This window comes from Siphateles boraxobius, unplaced genomic scaffold (genome assembly GCF_051911475.1).
Source record: "Siphateles boraxobius isolate OS27281-9 unplaced genomic scaffold, OSU_SipBor_1 31, whole genome shotgun sequence".
Taxonomy (NCBI): domain Eukaryota; kingdom Metazoa; phylum Chordata; class Actinopteri; order Cypriniformes; family Leuciscidae; genus Siphateles; species Siphateles boraxobius.
Genome location: NW_027508931.1, coordinates 11,222,817 through 11,243,441, shown reverse-complemented (window position 1 = coordinate 11,243,441; position 20,625 = coordinate 11,222,817). Strand labels below are relative to the sequence as shown.

General features: G+C 38.3%; 1 protein-coding gene across 29 annotated transcripts in view; it reads left to right on the top strand.

Moving 5' to 3' along the window:
- The window catches only part of c2cd5 (C2 calcium dependent domain containing 5), a 58,606-nt gene that overhangs the window by 9,209 nt on the left and 28,772 nt on the right, over positions 1–20,625 (top strand). For 12 of the 29 annotated variants that reach the window (XM_077193800.1, XM_077193795.1, XM_077193793.1 and 9 more), the window contains exons 8-11: positions 1,776–1,930; positions 7,552–7,640; positions 8,632–8,740; positions 19,902–20,016. In XM_077193800.1, coding sequence (XP_077049915.1) covers positions 1,776–1,930; positions 7,552–7,640; positions 8,632–8,740; positions 19,902–20,016 — 468 coding nt within the window. Of the gene's footprint in view, positions 1–947; positions 1,122–1,775; positions 1,931–6,143; positions 6,345–7,551; positions 7,641–8,631; positions 8,741–10,836; positions 12,432–19,901; positions 20,017–20,625 lie in introns of those variants that run through there. The other 17 variants (XM_077193790.1, XM_077193792.1, XM_077193791.1 and 14 more) reach the window with 7 other exon arrangements.

Sequence of the window (20,625 nt, the reverse complement as noted above, 5' to 3'; positions counted from 1 at the left end):
GTATTAATGCAACATGAAAAATGTGAAAATGCTGTACAATTGCTCACTGTTTTCTGTTTTTTATATTTATAAATGAGTATGAGGGGTGTGTGTGTTTGTTTTATGAGTTGCTGTTTTATAATTTCTACAAAAATGCATTCTCAACACACAAACACACCACAATCTTGTTCTCCCCTGCATGTCCTCTATCTCCCTCTTGCTCTCCCTCGCTGTCTTTTTCTGACGTTCTCCTGCATGCTGCATCTCTCTTGCACTAGCATGCGTTTGCATTAGACTGCTTCAAGATTAAATGCTGTACAGTCGTGCATTTCAGAACTAGCCGTGGTTCGCATCAGGAGTGCTGCCTTGAGTCTGTTGTGTTTTGTGTTTGTGTTGTCTTTCCATTTGCTCTCTAAGGAGCTAAGAACATTTGAACGGCAGTGACTTGCCTAACTAGACAGCATTTTTGATGCCGTCTAGGTAGTTCGTTCACTAGGTTTTAAGAAACAGACGATATTTCCTCCCTGTCGGTTTTTGACGGGTCTTACTTGGGTGTTTGCGCAGGTGGGGGAATCTTTAAAGGGTTAGTTCACCCAAAAATACCTTCAAGCCATCCTTGGTGTATATGACGCAATCAGAGTCATAGCCATCATAGACAGCGGCAGACCTATTTTAGATCCGTTTTAAACTATCAGATGTTTTGCAAAAAAAGCGTACATGAGCATTTGAAAGCAAACGTCTTTCAGTAATTGAGTTCCATGTATCGAATTTATACTGCATTTCAAATGGCATTAATGATGAAAATTCTGAGAGAATAGATTTTTTTTTGTCTCCCACCCCTATGTGTGCGTGTGCATGTTTTTGTAATGTCAATGTTACGTGTGTGCATCCACGTTCTCTGTGATTGTACTGTACACAGTGGGTGCATGTGTGTTTAATGTATGAAATATGGGTGAATGTGTGTGTAGCTCTCCGCAGGCTGCTCCTTCCACTCTCGGATGTCGTTCCACACACAGCAGTCCAGTTCACAGTGCGAGCAGTCGTCTTTCTCAGGGCTTCTCCGTTTCTGTGCCGACACTGCTGTTCGCCGGTATGAAACCCAGACACAGGAGCTCAGAAGCCCCCAGAGCCAGGCAGTGTAGGCAGGTACCCCATGACCCCCATGACCCCGCCACGGACCTCTCACCACCCCCTTGTTCTTCATTGGCAGACAGCTACGACATCACAAGACCCCCTCCCTTCAGCTGCCAAAGCAACCTCGTTTACAGTTTTAAAACACCTCTGGCCAATCAGTGAGCTGCATTCAGCTGTCACTCACAGAGTATATCCAATCAGAGGTGTGGGTTTAGCGTCTGTGTTTTTAAGTTGTGCGTTCGTACCTTTATTCACAGGCAGGGTTGTTGAATTTTACATTTTGGCCTTGTAAAGGCAGTAGTCCACCCTTGTTATCCAAGCGTTGTGCTTTGGTTGGCTGAAACACGCTTCTTGTTCATCTCATTTGGATTCTGTCTCTTTTTGGTTTACACAGTGTTGGATTTTTTTCCATTTATTTTTTCTATTCCACCCACTACATCAGGTGCTTTCCTGTCTCTTCTTGACATCCTCACGCTCTACCCTTTCAGCAGCAAGCAGTCATCACTTTTCCTTCTTTCTTTCTCTACCTCTATTCCTTCTTCACATAAACACACACACACACGCACGCTCATGCTCAAACACACGCACACTGGCACAGTCCTCATGTATGACCCTGTGAGTCCGTGTGTGTTGACGGTGTGTGTTACTCCTTGCTCTGACAGGCCAGGTTTTGGGGAGGAGGGTCCAGGCGTCCCGTTGTCCTCAGGACCCCCCACCCCTCTGAGAGCACAAACCTTCTCCTCCTTCTCCCCCTCCAAGTCCTACAGTCGCCAGTCCTCCTCCTCTGACACCGAGCTCAGCTTAACCCCCAAAACTGGTAAGATACCCACCCCCACCTGACCTCAGGCACTCTACCAGACACTCTCTCTTTCTCCATGGGCATTAATTTGAATCTCTTTTCAGAGTGCCTAGAGGCAGAGGGTGTAGGGCACAGCGTCTGCATTTTTTGGTCTAGTTTTGTGTTTATTTAATTTATGTTTGTTGTGTTGTCCCTCCATTATTTCTTTATCTGCATGTGTGAAATGTTTATTTTTATTTGACTCAAGGCTGTGATCTCAGATTTTGTACATTTTGAATGAAAAGAAGTTAGCATTTTAAGTAAAACACTTTATACCATAGGTTCTCAAAGTGCGGCCCGCGGAAACATTTCTGGCGGCCCGCGATAACATCTGAAAAACATCTGTAAATCTGTTAAAACTGTACGTTGCTTTGAAAAAATTAATCTATCCGTTTAGTGGTGTTTAGCGGCCGAAAACAGCACCGCAAATCCCATTGCAATTTAAAAGGGTATGTTGACCAAGTAATCAATATTCAGTGTGACTTAATGACAAGCTTATTAATAGCCGCGCTTCCATTAACTTTCAAATTTTTCGCCGGCGTGAACACTTGCATTTTCCTATCAACAGTGGAAACAACTTAAAATACTCTATCATTTCTGGTCATACAGAAAATAATACATTATTCGCAACTACTTTTATTTGTGTAAACTCATAATAACAAGAAAACATTGTGCTTTTGTAAAATAAAATAAAACAATCAGTAGCTAGCCTACGCGCTTTCATAATCTCCGTGAACTGGAGCGCGAGAACTGAAACAATATAACCTATGTAGGCGAAAGCTTGAAATGTCCACTTTTAAACAAATTCGAATCGAAAGCAAAACCTTCTGATTATGTAATCCGTATGAAAGGTGCATTTCTCTCTAAAAGCGCATCTGCTTAACAGCGGAGATAGAGATATGTTTTTAGCCGACACTTAGAAAACAATCATTAATAAACAATTAAAATGCCTCGCTTTTTTATCAGACACATTTATTATCATTCGCCTATAACTCACCTATAAATCACCTTTCTGTGGGCTGTGGTTCCAGAGACACAGGCTATAGCCTATATGGCTCTTCTCATTCAGCACTGCGGGAAAAATATAAATTCCAGGTTCTAATTTGGCCTTAGAAAACAAGTAAAATCGACATGTTTTCCATATTAATTTGTGAATATTTTAAATGTTTAATAAAGGGGCAAAAAGTAGGCTAATTTAAACAAAAATCTGAAAAAGTCTGTCTATTTACTTTTTTGCGCAGTTGCTGTTGCCAGTTCAAATTAAAATGTTGGTGTTCAACTTTGCGTTTTAAAAAGACAACAACCGTTAATTTTTCGTTTTTCAGTTACGGTAAAAAAAAAAAGATAATAATAGCGCAAAACATTTGCGAAAATCTGCAATAATGGAAACGCGACTGACAGGCAATGGTAGATATGAATGATGATGACTTGTTTGGTAAGCTTCTATTTGAAAAGTTTCTGTTAAAAAAAAACTCGCCAGGTTTTGCCTCAGTTATGAATTAAAATGTGTTTATTGCAATAAATGTAAACTGTAGAAATGCAATCTGTTCATTAAAATTATTTCAAATGGGGTTTTTTTCAGTTTTTTTATTCTTTTTCTCCCCCGCCCCTTTGGCGGCCCTCAGTTCAATGTTGGGTTACTAAATTGGCCCTCACCTATGAAAACTTTGAGAACCCCTGCTTTATACCCAAATGTCAAAAAATTTACTCGAATCAATGAACAGCATTTATGAAGCTCCATTCTTACAGATAAGTAACTAAAAAAAGTTGTTTTAGTGTTTAGTTACTCTTTAAAGGGTAACTAAATCCCTGGTCAGAGCCAGACTCCACCCACTGGCAATATTTGAAAAATGCTGGAAAAGTGGGCAGAGCCCAGCGGAGGGGGGGCGTGCACCTGAGACGCATCTCTCTGTAGGAAAGGGCGTGGTTACCTGGTACCCTCTGACGTCAGAGGTTACCATAACTTCCAATAGGAAAATTCAACTGCAGTAGCCCCCGTTCAACCTGAAGAGGGCAGCACTCAGACGTTTATGGTGTAAAAACGTCTGAGTGCTGCCCTCTTCAGGTTAAACGGAAAGCTCCTGCAGTAGGGGTACTCTCTGACGTAGAATACTCTCTGATGTCACTCTGTCACGCCCTTGGTGCGAGCTCACCACGCCCTTGGCAGCCCCTGGTATAAAAGCATCTGGTTCCGTCAAAACTACTGTAGCGAGTCAGGAGTTGGAATTACGATCGTATTGAAAACGATCAGGATAGATAAATATTAGCATCTAGTTAGCATAGCATTTATATAGTTATTTAGATTATTTCGTGTAGCCTAGGTAGTTAACCTCGCTTATTACTCCAGTGTGCAACCTGCATTTTACGTGGGATTGCTTCTCCAACGCAATGGAGGTGGAAATGGGCTTCTCCACACAGCTTGCGCTGCCAAACGCTGCTGTTCCTGCATGAACTCCACCACCACAGCGGCGTCATGATGTGAGTGGGCATATATTTTTAATCACAATTTATGTTCCTTCTTATTAGGCTAAAGTTAATCCTCTGGTGTCGACAAACGCGCCGGCGCGATTTGCTGATTATTTTTTTCACATAGCAGCAAAATATAACGCACCTGAGACCCGCAGTGACCGCTGCTGTCAAACTAGCTAAAATGGAGTGACGCAAGTAGCTTTGCAGCACTGGTGTAAGCACTCAGACGTTTTTACACCATATATTTGAAAATTGAAACACTTTATACCCAAATGTCAAAAAATGTACTCGAATCAATGAACAGCATTTATGAAGCTCCATTCTTACAGATAATTAGCTAAAAAAAGTTGTTTTAGTCTTTAGTTACCCTTTAAGCAATCTATTGAATGAAGTGCTAAATAAATAACATAACTTGACTTTACTAGAGTGCCGAATTGCAGAGCTCGTGCAAACATATCCATGTTGATATGATCAGGTGCTTTTCTTATGCTTTATTAAAAAAAATGCTTGCCATTTTCTCAATTTTGCTTTGTGTTTATTTTGTTATTGAGAGGCAAGTGTGGAGCACATATTTACATATTCATCTAAACGCTGCTGTCAGCAGTCTAGGCGGCGTCGGATGTTCACTAACAGTATATCGTTGGTCACGTATTTCGAACTTCGTTTTACCCCTAAACGAAGAACGAAAAAGAACTTTGGCGTGAGTATATCGTGGCCTTAAATGATGAATTTAATCAAATAAAATGTGAATTTTTGGATGGACTTTCGTTTTAACATGAGGCATCTGAAGAGAGCTATTTTGTGAAGTAGATAATTGGGTGATCATGTGCTTGTTTACAACAATGCTAGCACACAACACGCAGACTATCTGTGCTAGCATTGTTGCAAACAAGTTCATGATCAACAAGCACATTTTGAGTGTTTTTCTGAAGGTTTCACAACTTAAATTAGACACTTTTTGGAAAAGCAAAGATAAGGTGCGGCTTTTCCTTGTAGACATCCTAATTTACAGACAATTTATTGTAAAAGGACTATCAAGTTTTTCAAACTTTTCTCCTTTCCTCTTAAATCACTTAAGCATCCCGTGAAAGAGTAAGCAAACAGTGACTTGGTAATGTGCACAAGAAACAAAAGGGCACGGTATATTTATAAATATTGTGTTTGTTTTTTCTTCATCCTTTTCTCTACTCTGTTGTTTAAGTTTTACTTAAAAAAACATTGTAATTTATGAAATGTTGCTGTATCCTAGTCTTTTAGTGTTTTCATATGAAATGCAAGAATCTCTTTAAGCAAATGTACCTAAAGTGTAGAATTATATTTTCTGCCTTTCAAAAAATAAAATGTTTTGAAAAGGTTTGAACTTCATATTCACCCAAATATGAAAATGTTATTTTCTCACCCTCATGTCGTTCTGTTTCCATACAACATTAGTTTATAGTGACCATGTCTGTCAAGCTTAAAAGAAAATCACCATTAGAAAACATAAAAGCACAATATTTGTAGTCCATATGACTAATCAGTCTTCTCAAGTGATGAGACAGCTTTGTATGAGGAGCAACCCGAATTATAATTAACAGAGGTACTGTCTTTCTACGTGACCATTCACTGTCTTTCTGAGTTTCTTTTTACATTTCAGTCACCCAACCCCCTTATTTTTTTCTCATGTGATGTCTTCATACCATCCTCCCCAAACTCTCCTTCTCTCTCATTCTTTCTCTGTCAGCGAGGATATTTCTGTCTCCCTGTACTCCCGCCCTTGAGTCTGAATCATCTTCCCTCCCCTCTGTCCATCTGCCCCATCACTTTCGGCCAGGGATGGCCTCCTGGAGTTCAACTCCTCCCCCACTCCATGTCAGCCAATCAGACACAGCCATGCTGAGAAAGAGCGTGTCTTTCAGTGAGGAACTGCTGCTGGCGGCCTCTGGTAGGACACACCCACTGCTGCCCCTATGTATGGCCTTTTACCCTTGGTGCAGGGATTGCATCCAGTGTGACCACACCAACCGCTGTGCTGCCCCCTGGCAGAATAACATGCCTGTCTCTCATTTGCCCACATTTCCTACAAATGCACTCTGAGTGCTTTTAATTTCTTTTGAGCACTCTGATTTAACAAAACCCCACTTGCATGTTTTTTTAGCCTGACTGGAAGGTAGATTCCTCAGCCAATGGAAGAGCAAACAAGAAAAGCAAACCACTGGCCCTCAGTCATCTGTCTGGTTCCATAAAATCTAATTCCCTTGTGCCTGGGCTCTGAGCTTGTGTGTCCGAAACTGTTTTAATCTGTCCAAATGTGATGACTAGATAAAGTTTCCCAGCTAGTGAATGAGTAGAGTTGAAACTGCTTGTGATGAATGTTATTTCTTAAATGTCTTAAGAGTCTCTGAATGTTTTCTATGGGTTCATAATTGTTTCTTTAAATGTTTATCCAACTAATGTAATTCAAAAAAACATTTTCAAAATGGTTTTGAACATATCCAATTCAAGATGAAATTCTTTATATTAGACTGCTGTTCTACCTAATAGAGTGTTGAAAGTCACTTATTGGCTATCAAGGCTATGTGCACCAAATGAATTAAACCACCGTTCAAAAGTTTTGGGTCAGTACGAATTTATTTATATAGTTAAAGAAATTAATACTTTAATGGAGCAAGGATCTTTTCAACATTGATAATAATCAGAAATGTTTCTTGAGCAGCAAATCAGCATATTAAAATGATTTTTGAAGGATCATGTGACACTGAAGACTGGAGTAATGAGGCTGAAAACTCAGCTTTAACGTCACAGAAATAAATCACATTTTAAAATATATTACAATAGAAAACAGTTTGAAATTGTAACATTTCACAATATTACTGTTTTATTGTATTTTTTGATTAAATAAATGCAATCTTGGTGATCATAAAAGACTTGTCGATCCAAAACTTTTGAACGGTAGTGTATGTTTACTGTTTTTGCATGCACATAATTTCTTTATTCAGGTATTCTGGTCAATCCTTTATATATAAAAATAGGTTACTATATAAAAAAAGTTGTATATGCTCCACTGCAAACATTGTTTAGTTGGTTTTGAAGTGAAGTATCGTTTGCCTTCTTTCATGTCCCCTTAATTTCGCTCTCTTCTCCACCAACAGGAATGGGAAGTGGCGGCAGTGCAGGGAAGGAGGCGGGGCCTCTTAAAGCTCTTCTGAGGCAGCAGACCCAATCAGCGCTGGAGCAGAGAGTAAGACAAAGACAATATATTCACATGTATTTATATATTCACGGTCACAAAAGACTGGTGATTATGAGAATTATGTTTCTCCGCTCTTTCGCTCTCTCAATTGGATTCCAGGGAGTTTCATCATCCTCTGAAGCATTTGTTAGGACAGGGGTATGTCTGGAGAGGGCATGCCGAATGTTTCTGGTTTTAGAATCTTTCGTTTATCTTGTTTCCCATACTCCTCCCTGTTTGAGAACTTTGAACTGGAAAACCTGCATCTTCTACTGTCCTATTGACATCATTATCAAACCAATGGCACATTACTATTGCGACTATTGGTTTGGGCGTTATGTGGTTATGCACCCATTTACATGGAGAATGTTCTAGAACCTCTGACAGGTGCTAGGAAGCGCTCATGTTTACCTGTACGTCACAGTTTTGCTGTGATCTCTGTCTGATTTTGTTCCTGGGGTGAAATGTCTTGTCAATCAAAGAAATGATGATTAATGTAGCCTAAATGAAGAGCCAGAATTTTTGAAGCCTGTGTCTTTACACTCGTATGGATGTGAAAAATAACAGGTGCTGGTAACAATTTTGTTCAGGCTTTTTATTAGGACTTGAATATTCATTATCAATTTGAGTGGTACGTAAGTTAAGTAAATGTAAGGGCCTCCATATGCGTTTCTATGCATCTAAACTGAGGACCACTGTTTAAACCACTTACATCTACTGAAAGTCCTGATGTATTGCACTCTGCAGAGTTGTTACCCAGTTAAACAGCCTAAAGTGTCTGAATCTCTGTATCTCTGCATGAGTCTTGTTGTAATTGCTAAATATCGACAATGTAATGGCACAACCCGCAGGTTTCAATTTCTGTGCTGTAAAAAATCTTCAGTTGTGTGTGAAGATTTCATTACAGAAGTTCACCTGTCTTCATGACATTTGCCAGAATGCCAGTGGGTCACCTGGGTCCGTTCTGTATGAACCCTCCATCACTGTTCTGTGTTTTCAGGAATACCCATTCTTCACGTTGACCTCCTTCCCACCTGGATTTCTCCTCCACTTGGGGGGCGTGGTCAGTGCACGCTCAGTAAAGCTTCTGGATCGAATTCACAACCCAGGTAAGATGGCTCGTATTACACTAGCACAACCATAAACAAATACCTACAACACACCAAATATATGATACATTAACATAATTTCAAACAACAAAACTTAACTGTAGTAAGTACTAGGGCTGGGTTGAGAATATTAATTTCTCAATTGTAATCTATTAGCCATTATTGATGCTCGAGTCCCCTAGAATCGATCTTTTTAGTCTAAGCTGTTTTCAGTTTATGCGTGAACAAATCTTCACTAAACATTATTTGTAGCTCACCTCCATAAATCGCAATAGTGTGTGTTTTACTTTGATATGAGACAGTCTCATTTTTCAAATTCTGTCAATTTAATTACGAAATTCAAACAATAAATACCACTTTGGTGCGCTTTAATTTGGCGTGACAGTAGCCGCCTCAGTTTAAGTGACTGTGCAGAGCTTAAGTGAGCCAATCGTCTCTTCCTCTTTACTACTAGTTATTCTAAAGCATGAAATAAACATAGGTTTGTTAAAAAATAAAGTGCAACTCACTTTACTCTTGCATCATGTCTCATGTAATCACTCAGTGTTTCAACCGTAGAAAGATATCTATAAAACAACAAACAATATGTCTTGTAATGTTGCATTTACCTCAGGAAAGCCATTCAGTGTCCATAGTTTGTCAGCTAGAAAAAAATAGCTCTGGACAGGAGCATTTTACATATTATATTACATATATATAACATTCTATGTATGTTTGAATAAATACGTTATGAAAACAAGTTACGTCAGCCATCATTTAAATGTTTATATTTCAAAAAACGAATTGGAGTAGAGACAATTATCTAATTAAGAAGTTATCATGATAAAAAACTGCCTTATGTGCAATTTAAATGTTTGTATACAAATCAGTTATTCATTTTAACCTTTAATATTAATGTATAAGGTTTCCTGTATAGTTTACTGCATTAGTTGAGAGAGATTTTTCCTTGAGAACAATTGACATTATACGGAACCAGAATTAATTGATATAAAATGAATAGAATTGAATCACAAGCTTGTGTATTGATTTGTGAAATTTGTGTTAGTACCCAGCCCTAGTAAGAACACATACAGCAGGTGTATTCGTGAGGCAGTTTGGAAGTGTGCATGTTGTGTGCATGGCTTTCGTTGTATATACAATTTCAGTTTGTTGTACAGTATATGTTCTGCATCACGTGCACCACTTTCTTGGCCTTACGTTTGTCCTCTCTAGCAGGGCCTGAATTTCGTTTTGGTAAATGTATTTGTGTTTTTACAAAGAGGTACATTTTTCACGCAGGAGCTTACACACAAAACACAAAACAAGTAAGCTTGGTTTTACAAACAGTCATTTAACTACAATAAGAACAAACAAAATACAAGCTGTAGCACAAATAAATACAAAAGAATAAGGATAAAGACTTTTTTTTAGGTAGAATATTAGTATTCGGGCACAGAACTACTACAGAAATTTAATAAAGTAATTAAATGTAAAAATGTAAATGTAAAATAACACTGTATAGTCTTCACTGTAAACTTTAATACTGATTAATCCTTAAATTTAAAGTGACAATCTTCAGTCAAGAGCAGTATGATTTTTCTCTCTTTTGTTGTTTGATTAACATTAATGACATACAGCAGCAGGTTTATTCGCCTGCTTCACTCAAATGCACAGATGTACAGTTACACGTTTTCTTTCTCAACTGTTTACGTTCACTAAAGACATTTCGAATTTGTTTACGTGGATAGTCACCAAGACAGGCATCTTGACATAATTTTCGTGTGTATTTGGTCATTTAAGTGCAAAAAGCTTCAAAAAAGAACTCTGTACTTTATGTGGGCACTTTTTGGATGCAACTCTCTCAGAGAGTGAACAAGTACCGAAAAGTTACAAATCGCTGGAATGTTTAAATTGGCAAGATGTATTGGCAAGTAATAATTCCGACTATCCCAAAATGCAAGCTAAAATGTTTTATCGCACCTTGCAGCTGGCTTGTAGGGCAGACGCAATGTGCTGATGTGAAGCGACTTTCCCCTCATAAGATACAGAGTGACCGAGAGCGCGAGCGAGGGGGAGAAAGAAGACGCCAAAGATACTCAGTGTGGATTAATTTACGCATCTAACCTTACGGGAAGTTCCCGCGCTGTAAGCGTGAAACCTGTGGGAACGAGTAAAACTACCCGCGATCCCGTGCCGAAATTCAGGCCCTGTCCAGCATATGATGCTCTATTACTCTTCTTTGCTTATAGAAGATTTTGAGACATCCATCTCCCCTGAACATTATTTATACCTGTTGCATTTTTTCACATGCACAAAGAATTACTTTTTTTAAACCTGCACATACCCTTTCTAATCTGTACTAACATTGCATTATAGGGGATGTAAATATTGGCATTGATGCAATTTAAAAATTCAAATGATTGTTTTGTAAAATATTTAAATTTCCATCTTTGAAGGAAGGTTCTGGCAAGGTTCTCTGCGTTCTCATGGGCACTTTAATCACAGCTGTAGAAAACGGAAATGCGATCTGAATTTACAATTGTGTACCACCACGTCTTTAGACTTAGAGTTTGTAGTGCTGTTGTATTCACTTGATTTCTCCAGTGCATAATTATGAATCAGACCAAACAATAATATTTAATTCATGGTGCATTGCATAAAAAAAATGTATTCTTGTCAGAGCGAATTTTTACATCCTTGTTGCATGATACTTACTGTATATAATCTCCTTTTTTTTATTATCTACCCAAGATTTTTTTTTTAATAGCATAATTCTCATTCTCATTCACTCTATCATCAGTATGACCATAACTTTTGTCACCTTTTGTGAGGCTGCCCCACTGCAGTGTTCTCTGATTGCATTTGTTTAAAACTTGCATGTATTCAAGCTTCAAGCTAACCAAGCTGAGCCATTACCTACTAATTTACTTTTCAAATGCTGACGTGTTTCCAAATTAGGTATCACACAGAGAAACTATTATTTTATTAGTGGAATGAAATTAAAAGGCAGAAAACTTTAATTAAGCTCTAGAGTGCGGAAGGGTATCTGTTGCTTTATTTTCTTAATTATAACGTATAGATGACTGCAAACACACAAACATCCACATTTTTTATTTAACAAAATACAACTGAAATTCATCTAGAACTACATCTGTGTTTGAAAGTTTTAAGTGTGTGTGATTACACTAATTAAAGCACGGTTTGGTTGAAGGAGCTGCTCGTGTAGTTTTTATTGTAGATGTGCTGATTTAGAGCCTCTGACATAGTGCTGCTGCTGCATGCCTCTCTCTCTCTTCCTTCCTTCACCTCTTTTTCCCTTGATTCTCTATATTATTCCTCTCTGTGATTCTGTCACTCTCTTCTCTCTTGCTCTCGTTCTCGTGGCCACCCTCTCAGATAACTTTTGTCTGACTTTGCAGTTCCTGTGGAGTGGTGTTGTGTTCTTGTTTGTAGTTGGTGTTTTGGTTTTCTTTTTCTTTCCTTCTCTCTCTCTCTCTCTCTCTCTCTCTCTCTCTCTCTCTCTCTCTCTCTCTCTCTCTCTCTTCTCTTTCTCTTTCTCTTTCTCTTTCTCTCTCTTTCTCTTTCTCTCTCTTTCTTTCTCTTTCTCTTTTTCTCTCCACTCTTTTAACCGATCTACTAATGTGGCGATTTGGCTCAGCCTTGGGTAACACCAGATCATACAAACTGCTAGACTGGAATAGTTTCACTGCAGGTACTACCCTACCCTCAGTCCTGCCACACACACACTTACACACTTTTACACTTATACACAGCCCCTGGCAGCTCAGCTGTTATGTAATTATCTAATGATTGAATATATATTATCAGGTTGTATGTAGTATTGCGTTTTGAGTATTTTCCATTAATAAATAATACAGTGATAATGCTTAAATTGATAGTTTTCCCAATAATGAAAACTCTGTCATTATTTACTCACCCTGTTTTTCAAACACATATGATTTTCTTTCTTCTGAGTAACAACAAAAGAGTTGTCCAGCCGAATGTCCATGCTCTCTTTAAAATTAAATAGTAACCAGAATTCACTGAAAATCCATCAGACTTGGCATATAAAGACATATTGCAGTAGTTTTCATGTCATTAGGGGCTTTCGCACCGGGTAGTTATAGGAGCTTAGTTATAGGAACTAGCCACCAGGGTGCTCCACCAAGAACTACATTTTCCCCTGGGGCCATTTTCCTGGTTGCATTCGCAATGGCAGTAGGATCTCTAAAGTGACGTAAGCCAGCGGACTGCAACGTCATTTAAGCACGGCATTCAATTAACGTTACGTCAACAACTGGAGGATGGAGAATGGCGTGTTTAGAGCTGTTTTTGTTGTGTTGTGAGTTTCGTTATATTGGAGATTGAATGTAGATGCAGGGTTCAATGCTAAGGATTTTTTTACTTAACTGGTGGGGACAGTGGTTCTAATTTTTACCTGCCCTGTCAAAATTTTCACTAGCCTCACCAGAAATAAGTAATAAATAATTTAAATAGGCTCAGGGTATTTCCTGCATAGAGAATTACGTGGCGGCCGCCTCCGTCAAATTTCATGCCGCGTCCGGCTTTCGACAAAACTCGGAACAGACAGTCACATACTCAGATAAACTTTTTCCACCGTGACGGTTCTGTTAGTCGAAATTCGGCACAACAGCGATTCTCAAACCAATAGTTTGCCGATACTTCTGCGCGGATCATAATCCGCGAGTCGGCGGGCCAAGTAATGAAAACATAACATTCCAATTAATCGAGGGTGGATGACAGATAAATCCTTATAATGTTTTGAGTTAAATAAAGACACGGATCTCTCATCACGGTAAAACGCATTAAAGTGCGTCAGTTTTTTACTTTCGTTTTCAACAACGTAATTCTCTTCAGGGAAAACCAATCAAGGAAAACATATCAGGGCTCGACATTAACGCTTGTCCGGGACACGTGTTTTTATTTTTTGAAGGAACAAAAGAGAATTGTACTTAACCTACTGAAACCAAGACACTGATTTCATAACAGTCCAATAAACAAATAGTTAAAATTAAGTCACTTACTTTTTAGACGCAATTACTGTTTTTGTTCTGTTTCAGCAGTGAAAATAGTTCCAAAGAAAGATCACACCAGAACCATTGCGCATCTCACAGGAACACTCAGCCATGTTTCATTACTGAATGATTCATTGTGTTTGAATGAATTGGTTGAGTAAAAGATTCAATTACCCATTCATAAACTGCCTCATTCTGAATAAATTAGCTGTTTGAATGAAAGAATCAATGACTCGCTCATTAAGACGGTCGCCTGCCGCCACCTACTGGCGGTTTAGTTTTAAAGTATTCTTTTCAACATTCGTATTCATTCATTTGTATATTCATAAAATATTTATTGGGGTGGTGATGGCGCAATGGAAAAAAGCTTCAGCTAATTGAATAAGTGTAAATGTAATTTGATTGGTAACAGCCTAGTGTGTATTGATAAAATTTCAGAGTTTGAAATGAAAGATGGAGCATACATTTAATAAAATTAGGGGAAAAATGCCCTTTATAAAGGTAAAAAAAATATTCTGATAAGGGAGTAAAGCCTCTGTTTAGGCTTTTAGGGAAATGTAATTTTGCCAAAAGAAGAACTTTTATTTTAAATAAATGTTAATTTTAAATCAGCCTACTTCAGTGTGATATGTTACCATATTATCATGCTTAACACTGAAAATTTGCATAATTGTAATGTGATGATCAGATACAGATATCTTATGGCGCTTTTTCACTGCATGGTACGGTACGGGACGGTTCAGTAAGGCACACTTTGGCGGTTTTCCACTGCATGGTTCGGTGCGGCTCACTTGTGGCGCTTTTCCACTGCATGGTACGGTACGTTACGGCTCGCTTCGGCTCCCTTTAAATGGTTCCACCTCTGTTGAGGTTCCAAGCGTACAGTACCAATACTAAAATGTGACGTGAAAACACTGCAGATCACTGATTGGTCAGACAGACAGAACCATCACTACCAGCGTCATCATTGTATTTACGAGACATCAAACCCGCTAGATTTAAATAGCCAGTAACAGCTACCGCTGTAGCACCTGTTTTAAAACTACTTGCTTGAAGAAAAAAAACTTCCAAAAAAGAAATGGCTGAATCGCGGTCAGTCGACGAGAAGCGCAGAAGTTCCTCTCGTTGGTTGACGAGGAGTGGATAAACTATAACGATCAGTCATAATCCCACCCACTTTGAAGCGGTACTAACTGCAGTGGAAAAGCAACCGAGCTAAAGCAAACCGAACCGAGCCTGCGCCGAGTCGTACCACGCAGTGGAAAAGCGAAGCAAGCCGTGCCGCGCCGAACTGTACTGAGCCGTAGCGAGCCGTACCATGCAGTGGAAAGCAGACATCCATCACAGAATATATCATATGTTTGGGCGGTTGGCGGGTGGATTATTTTTAACAGCAGATTCAGGTGACTCAAAATGCACCTGAATAATGAATAGTCCTTATTGTCGAGCCCTGAGACTTACAAGTTATGCGCTTATGTTAGTTCGTGGAGTAAATGTGTGTTAACTTTGTTTTTACAAGCCTTGAAAAAAATGACGCGTGTTGGTGTTTAATGTAACGTTCACTTAAGTCACTGGTACTCTAGTTCCTATTGTGCTTGGTTTGACCCTACTCTGAAGTAGGAGCTAATTCAGTCCCCCCAAAAGATGTTCCTATAATTAAAATTGTTCCCAGTTCCTGGGTGCAAACACGTCAAAAAGCGTGTGCTTCCGCCAAGACAGTAGATTTTTATTGAATAAGACTGATTTATTCCTTGGAATGCAAAAGAAGATTGTAAGAAATTCATACATGTGTCGAACAACATGAGAGTAAATAAATGACAACGTTTTAAAATTAGGTGAACTTTTTCCTTTTAATATGTATTAAATATTTCTATGCCATGCATATTCAAAATCTTTGCTCATTGATTTTTGTCGAGAGTGATTACGGATACATTTAAAATAAATAAAATGTGTAAAAATAATCATTTATGCTATGTTCTAGTCTTTTACACATAAAATCTTAAATATACACAGACTCAATTCATATAAACTAATGCTTTTTCTCATTAGTGAGTGTTGCATGAGCTGCCATGCGCTGTGCTTCTGAATGAACGTGTTTGTCACAGCTGTTGCATGCTTTAGCTGGATGCGTGGCTGTTCTCTGCTCTGGCCGATCATTTCTTGATCTGCTCTGACTGCGCTTCACCTGACCCCTTACCCAGCGTCCACTGCTCCCTGATCACATGACCACTTGATCTACCAATCCAGAGAAGTGGACTTAGGCAATGTTCTACTTTCAGTCATGAGACAATGAGATTGTCTCATGACCTCTGTGTGCTTGGCAGTGCTGGTTTCTCAATGGTCATTGTTGCTTCCTGTACTGAAGTAAAAAGGATTCATACATTATGGATTATGATTGTGTCAGCTGATATCACATGTGTTCTAATGATATAGATTTGTAGTTATTGTCTGGGTTCGTACTTTTCAGTAGGGGATTTTTCAAATGTATTTAAAGACGTTTGGTATCTTGACTGAATATTTTTGATATTTTTCATTAATGCATTTTTTGGTGTTTTTGTGACTATGGAAATTGCAAAATGTTTAATATTGCTCAAGAACTAGAACAGCTGGCAGCAGAGTCCAAAATGAATAATCTATAATGCATTTTTGGGGTAAAAATTGGTATTGGTGAGTAAATAGAAATAGTCTGACCATCCTTATGCAAGCAATGTACATAAAACATACAGGTCTGGTTTCACAGACAGGGCTTACATAAAGCCAGGATTAGGCCTTTAGTTCAATTAGGACATTTAAGTAGCCTTTTTAAACATGCCTTAGAAAAAAAACATTAGTAGTTTGCATCTTGTTTGCAGACAAAATTTGCTTTCAGTTAAAACCGCGTAAACATGCATTTTAGCCTGAGACTTGGCTTAAACCTGGTCTGTGAAACTGGAGCATAAACCGTTTGTCACAAATATAGAGAGAGTGGAACCCCCCCCATAAACCCCCCACACCCCCCCCCCCTTAATAATGCCATTGTCATAGGTATAAACAAACGTAATTTTAATTAGTTCATAAAGTAATATAATATAATTTAATAGGATCAAATTCAGGCATTTTGACTTTTCTCAGTAGTTTTTATCTGCCATTGGCAGAGGTGGCAAAATGTTATTTTGGAGCTCTGGCAGATTCAATGGCTACAGAGCTAATTATATATACAGTATTTATATCGTCACAAAAGCAATTGGACACTTGGATAGTTGAGAAGAAAGTTAATTTTGGACTTGTATAATTTGAATGCTTGTATATGTATATTTTTAATGCTCAGTTACTAGTCAGGTTGCAAGTGATTTGAATCATATTATAGCAGTGGTAAGGTGAGCAACAGACCATTATTTATTTTTTGCTTCTGATCTCTTATACACTGTTCACTTTTCTTTTTACTGTTACCGTTCAAACTGCCTCCTGCTGTGGGCTGTTTATCCAGAAAATGGAGTTTGTCCTCCTTTGGGAATAGGGATGGGACGGTATGAAAATTTCATATCACGATTATAGTGACCAAAATTATTGTGATTATCAATATTGTCACGGTTCTGTTAAAACGAGATGAAAGTGTTCAAAAAGAACTGATGCTCACACTGAAAACATTTCAACAAGTTTTATATTTGAAAATCAACAAACAAATAAAACAGGCACTTTTTAAAGCAAGATTCTGTGGCATTTCCTTCCTTATAATGACCGTCATCAATAGCAACGCATTATAACTCAGCGCACATCCATGTATCACAACGGACTCGTGCTCTCTAATTTCATTCAAATACAGCTTGCCGTCTTGCGTCTCCGTTTTTGATTGTTTTGAAAATTAAATCAGAGTTGTTTTTTTTTTTACATAGTTCTATAATATTGTTGCGATCATCTTGTCTGGATGAGTTTTGTCCGCTGTACAAAATGGATTTAAATTAACGGTTAAGATTTAAAACATTAATCTCAATTCAATATGTCCCTGTAATTATGTGGTAAAAAAAAAATAATTAGTGTAATAAGTGTACAATGAATATAAATTATTATCTCTTAAATGTCACTCTTAATAGTCTTGTTTGAACTTGTTCGTTCGTCTTTGGCTCAAAGCCACTTGCTGCGAACTTTTCTTCGCGGAAGCTTCATGTTAATGTCAAGTGAGTGAGATTAGAAATAAAATATTTCGACTCAAAACAACATTTTGTGCCCAATTATTTCCCAGACGTAGTTTTGGTATTGAGGTCAAAGTTAACTTGCCTTGCGTTCGCTACAACAGTGGATGATGGTCAAACAGGACGGCTCGGCAGATTTGAAGTGTTTTTTTTGTGCATGTTCTGCAGACAGGGTGACCATCCTCGATTTAAGTTTTCCTCAGAACTTTTTTAAAAGTAAAAATATGACCACACCTCAGATTTGGTCCTCTTAAAAGGCTGGAAAATCTCCCGAGCACGGTCACTGCCTTCCATCATTCCTTCTCGAATATAAAAAAACCCAGCATTGCGCGCCTGCGTCAAACTGTTGCTGGCTGGACAGGATTTATGTTATTAAAAGCGCGATAATCAAACACGGTTTTAATGACAATTAAATTTTAAACGGTAATACTAACCGTCAGTACAATTTATCATGGTTTATAGTAAAACCGGTAATCGTCCCATCCCTATTTGGGAAGCATGACTGCACTTGCGGGGGAATGCTCTACCTACTGTTGTTGATTAGTTCATAAAAGCTGTTAGTCAGGAGAATGGCAAATCACACCACTGTACGCTTCATCTTCACTATCGTCGTCCTCATTCCCTCTGCCCTCTCCTAGTATGTGGTTAACAGGCAGGGGAATTTGCTTTGAAAACCCCCTGCCCTTAGAGAGCGTGAGCATGTGTGCGTGTGTGTGTGTGTGTGCGTGTGTGCGTGTGTGCGTGTGTGCGTGTGTGTGTGTGTGTGTGTGTGTGTGTGTGTGTGTGTGTGTGTGTGTGTGTGTGTGTGTGTGTGTGTGTGTGTGTGTGTGTGTGTGTGTGTGTGTGTGTGTGTGTGTGTGAAAGAGAGAGAATAGATCAGGTACTAGCCTTGTTAGCTTTAGCGCATGGTTTGCTCTGAGGACAATTTTGATATTTGTCACTGTTACAAAAATATATAAGTTTTGCACTACTTAATTAATTAATCATGTTTGAAGCTGTTTTAAGGCCTTTTTCACACCACATGCTCAAGCAGCTTCTTAATTACATATTGTTTTTTCCCCTGATGCATAACCAAAGTCTATACAGAAAATAAAGTGATTTTATTTTATTGTCGAATATTTACTTTTATAATGGCGAGGCCCATTCACACCAAGAACAATAACTATAATGAAAACCACACCAACATACGTAAAGTTCTGTTTATACTAAGAGCATGCTGCAGTTTTGTCGTCTGCTGCTTTAAATGCTTGAGCTCTATAAAGTCGGGTCTATTTTGATTAACTGTCAATGTATTTAACACTTCTCATCTGGAAAAAAATCACTTCAGCGGATTCCAATGATAGAATCACCACAATGTTAGTTGTGGTGTGGACTTTAATTCTCATAAAATTAGAATGATTATTATTTAAACTACATAGTTATCGTCATTGGTGGGAATGGGCCTTAATGCTTCTGACAATCAGATTTTTTTGGGAGGGATAAACACCGTTCTAGAATGGGAATCAACCATTAAATTGAACATATTATTGATATAGAGCAGTGGTTCCCAAACGGGGGTTTGTAAGTTGATGAAAAGCTAATAATTAGATCATAAAATAAAAAATTACAATAAATGAATAATTTCAAAAGTAAAAACAAAACACTTAATAAAAAGATCAAATATTTAGTTTACCTGCATGTCATACGACCAATAACCGTCATCAGAGAGCCATGAATATGCAAATGTTTTGTTATTATTGAAAAATGTATTTAAAATCTCTGGGTAAAAATTTTAGATCAAAGGGGGTTCAGCTGACAAAAAGTTTGGGAATCCCTGATATAGTCAATAATATTAAATGAATAAATACGTGAAAGTGCAAAATTGTGAGTTGTGCCAGATTGCATCGAATTACCAGCTAACATGGCTAGTATGCTGTTAATGCGAGGAGTGTTAATGTGTCAACGGTGTACGTGATGTTGTAAATATGTTTGTTTCAGACGAGCCGGAGACCCGGGATGCGTGGTGGGAAGAGATCCGTCAGGAAATAAAGTCTCATACCAAAGCTCTTGGCTGCCACGCTGTGGTGGGGTACAGCGAGTCCACCAGCATCTGGTACTTAACAAACACACACCAGGCACAACTCTTTTCAAACAGTGCCTCTCAACTTATTTGACTCCAAGGCCTCCCATTGTCCACAATAATATTTGAAAACACCTCATTATTTTCAGATGTTTGTGATTTAATTGATAATGATTGATTTTTAGAACTTGGCATCGGTAGAAAAATCTAGAAATTAAAATGTTAAAATAAGACTTCGATTTAAAATTAGACCCGGGCCTTTGGTTGAGTGTTTTAATACCCGTTGGTGTTCAATTTGTGTGTATGACACATTATCTCTTACATACTGTAGGTAAAGTACACTTTCAGAAATAAAAGTTTATTGTCATCTGTGGTTCCATAAAGAACATTTAACACCCATGGAAACTTTCTATTGTAAAAAAAAGATTTTTTTGTAAAAAAAAAAAAAAAATCTTTCCCCACCAGTAGGGCTGCACAATTAATCGAATTTCTAATTGTGATTACGATTACGGATGCCAGGATTACGTAATCGTTCAAAGCCGCGATTACAAAAGAAAATCCACTCTGCGTGTGTGTGTTTAGAGCATAATAATGTAATGAGAGGCGAATCACGACTACTTCAGAAAACCCAGCACAATATAA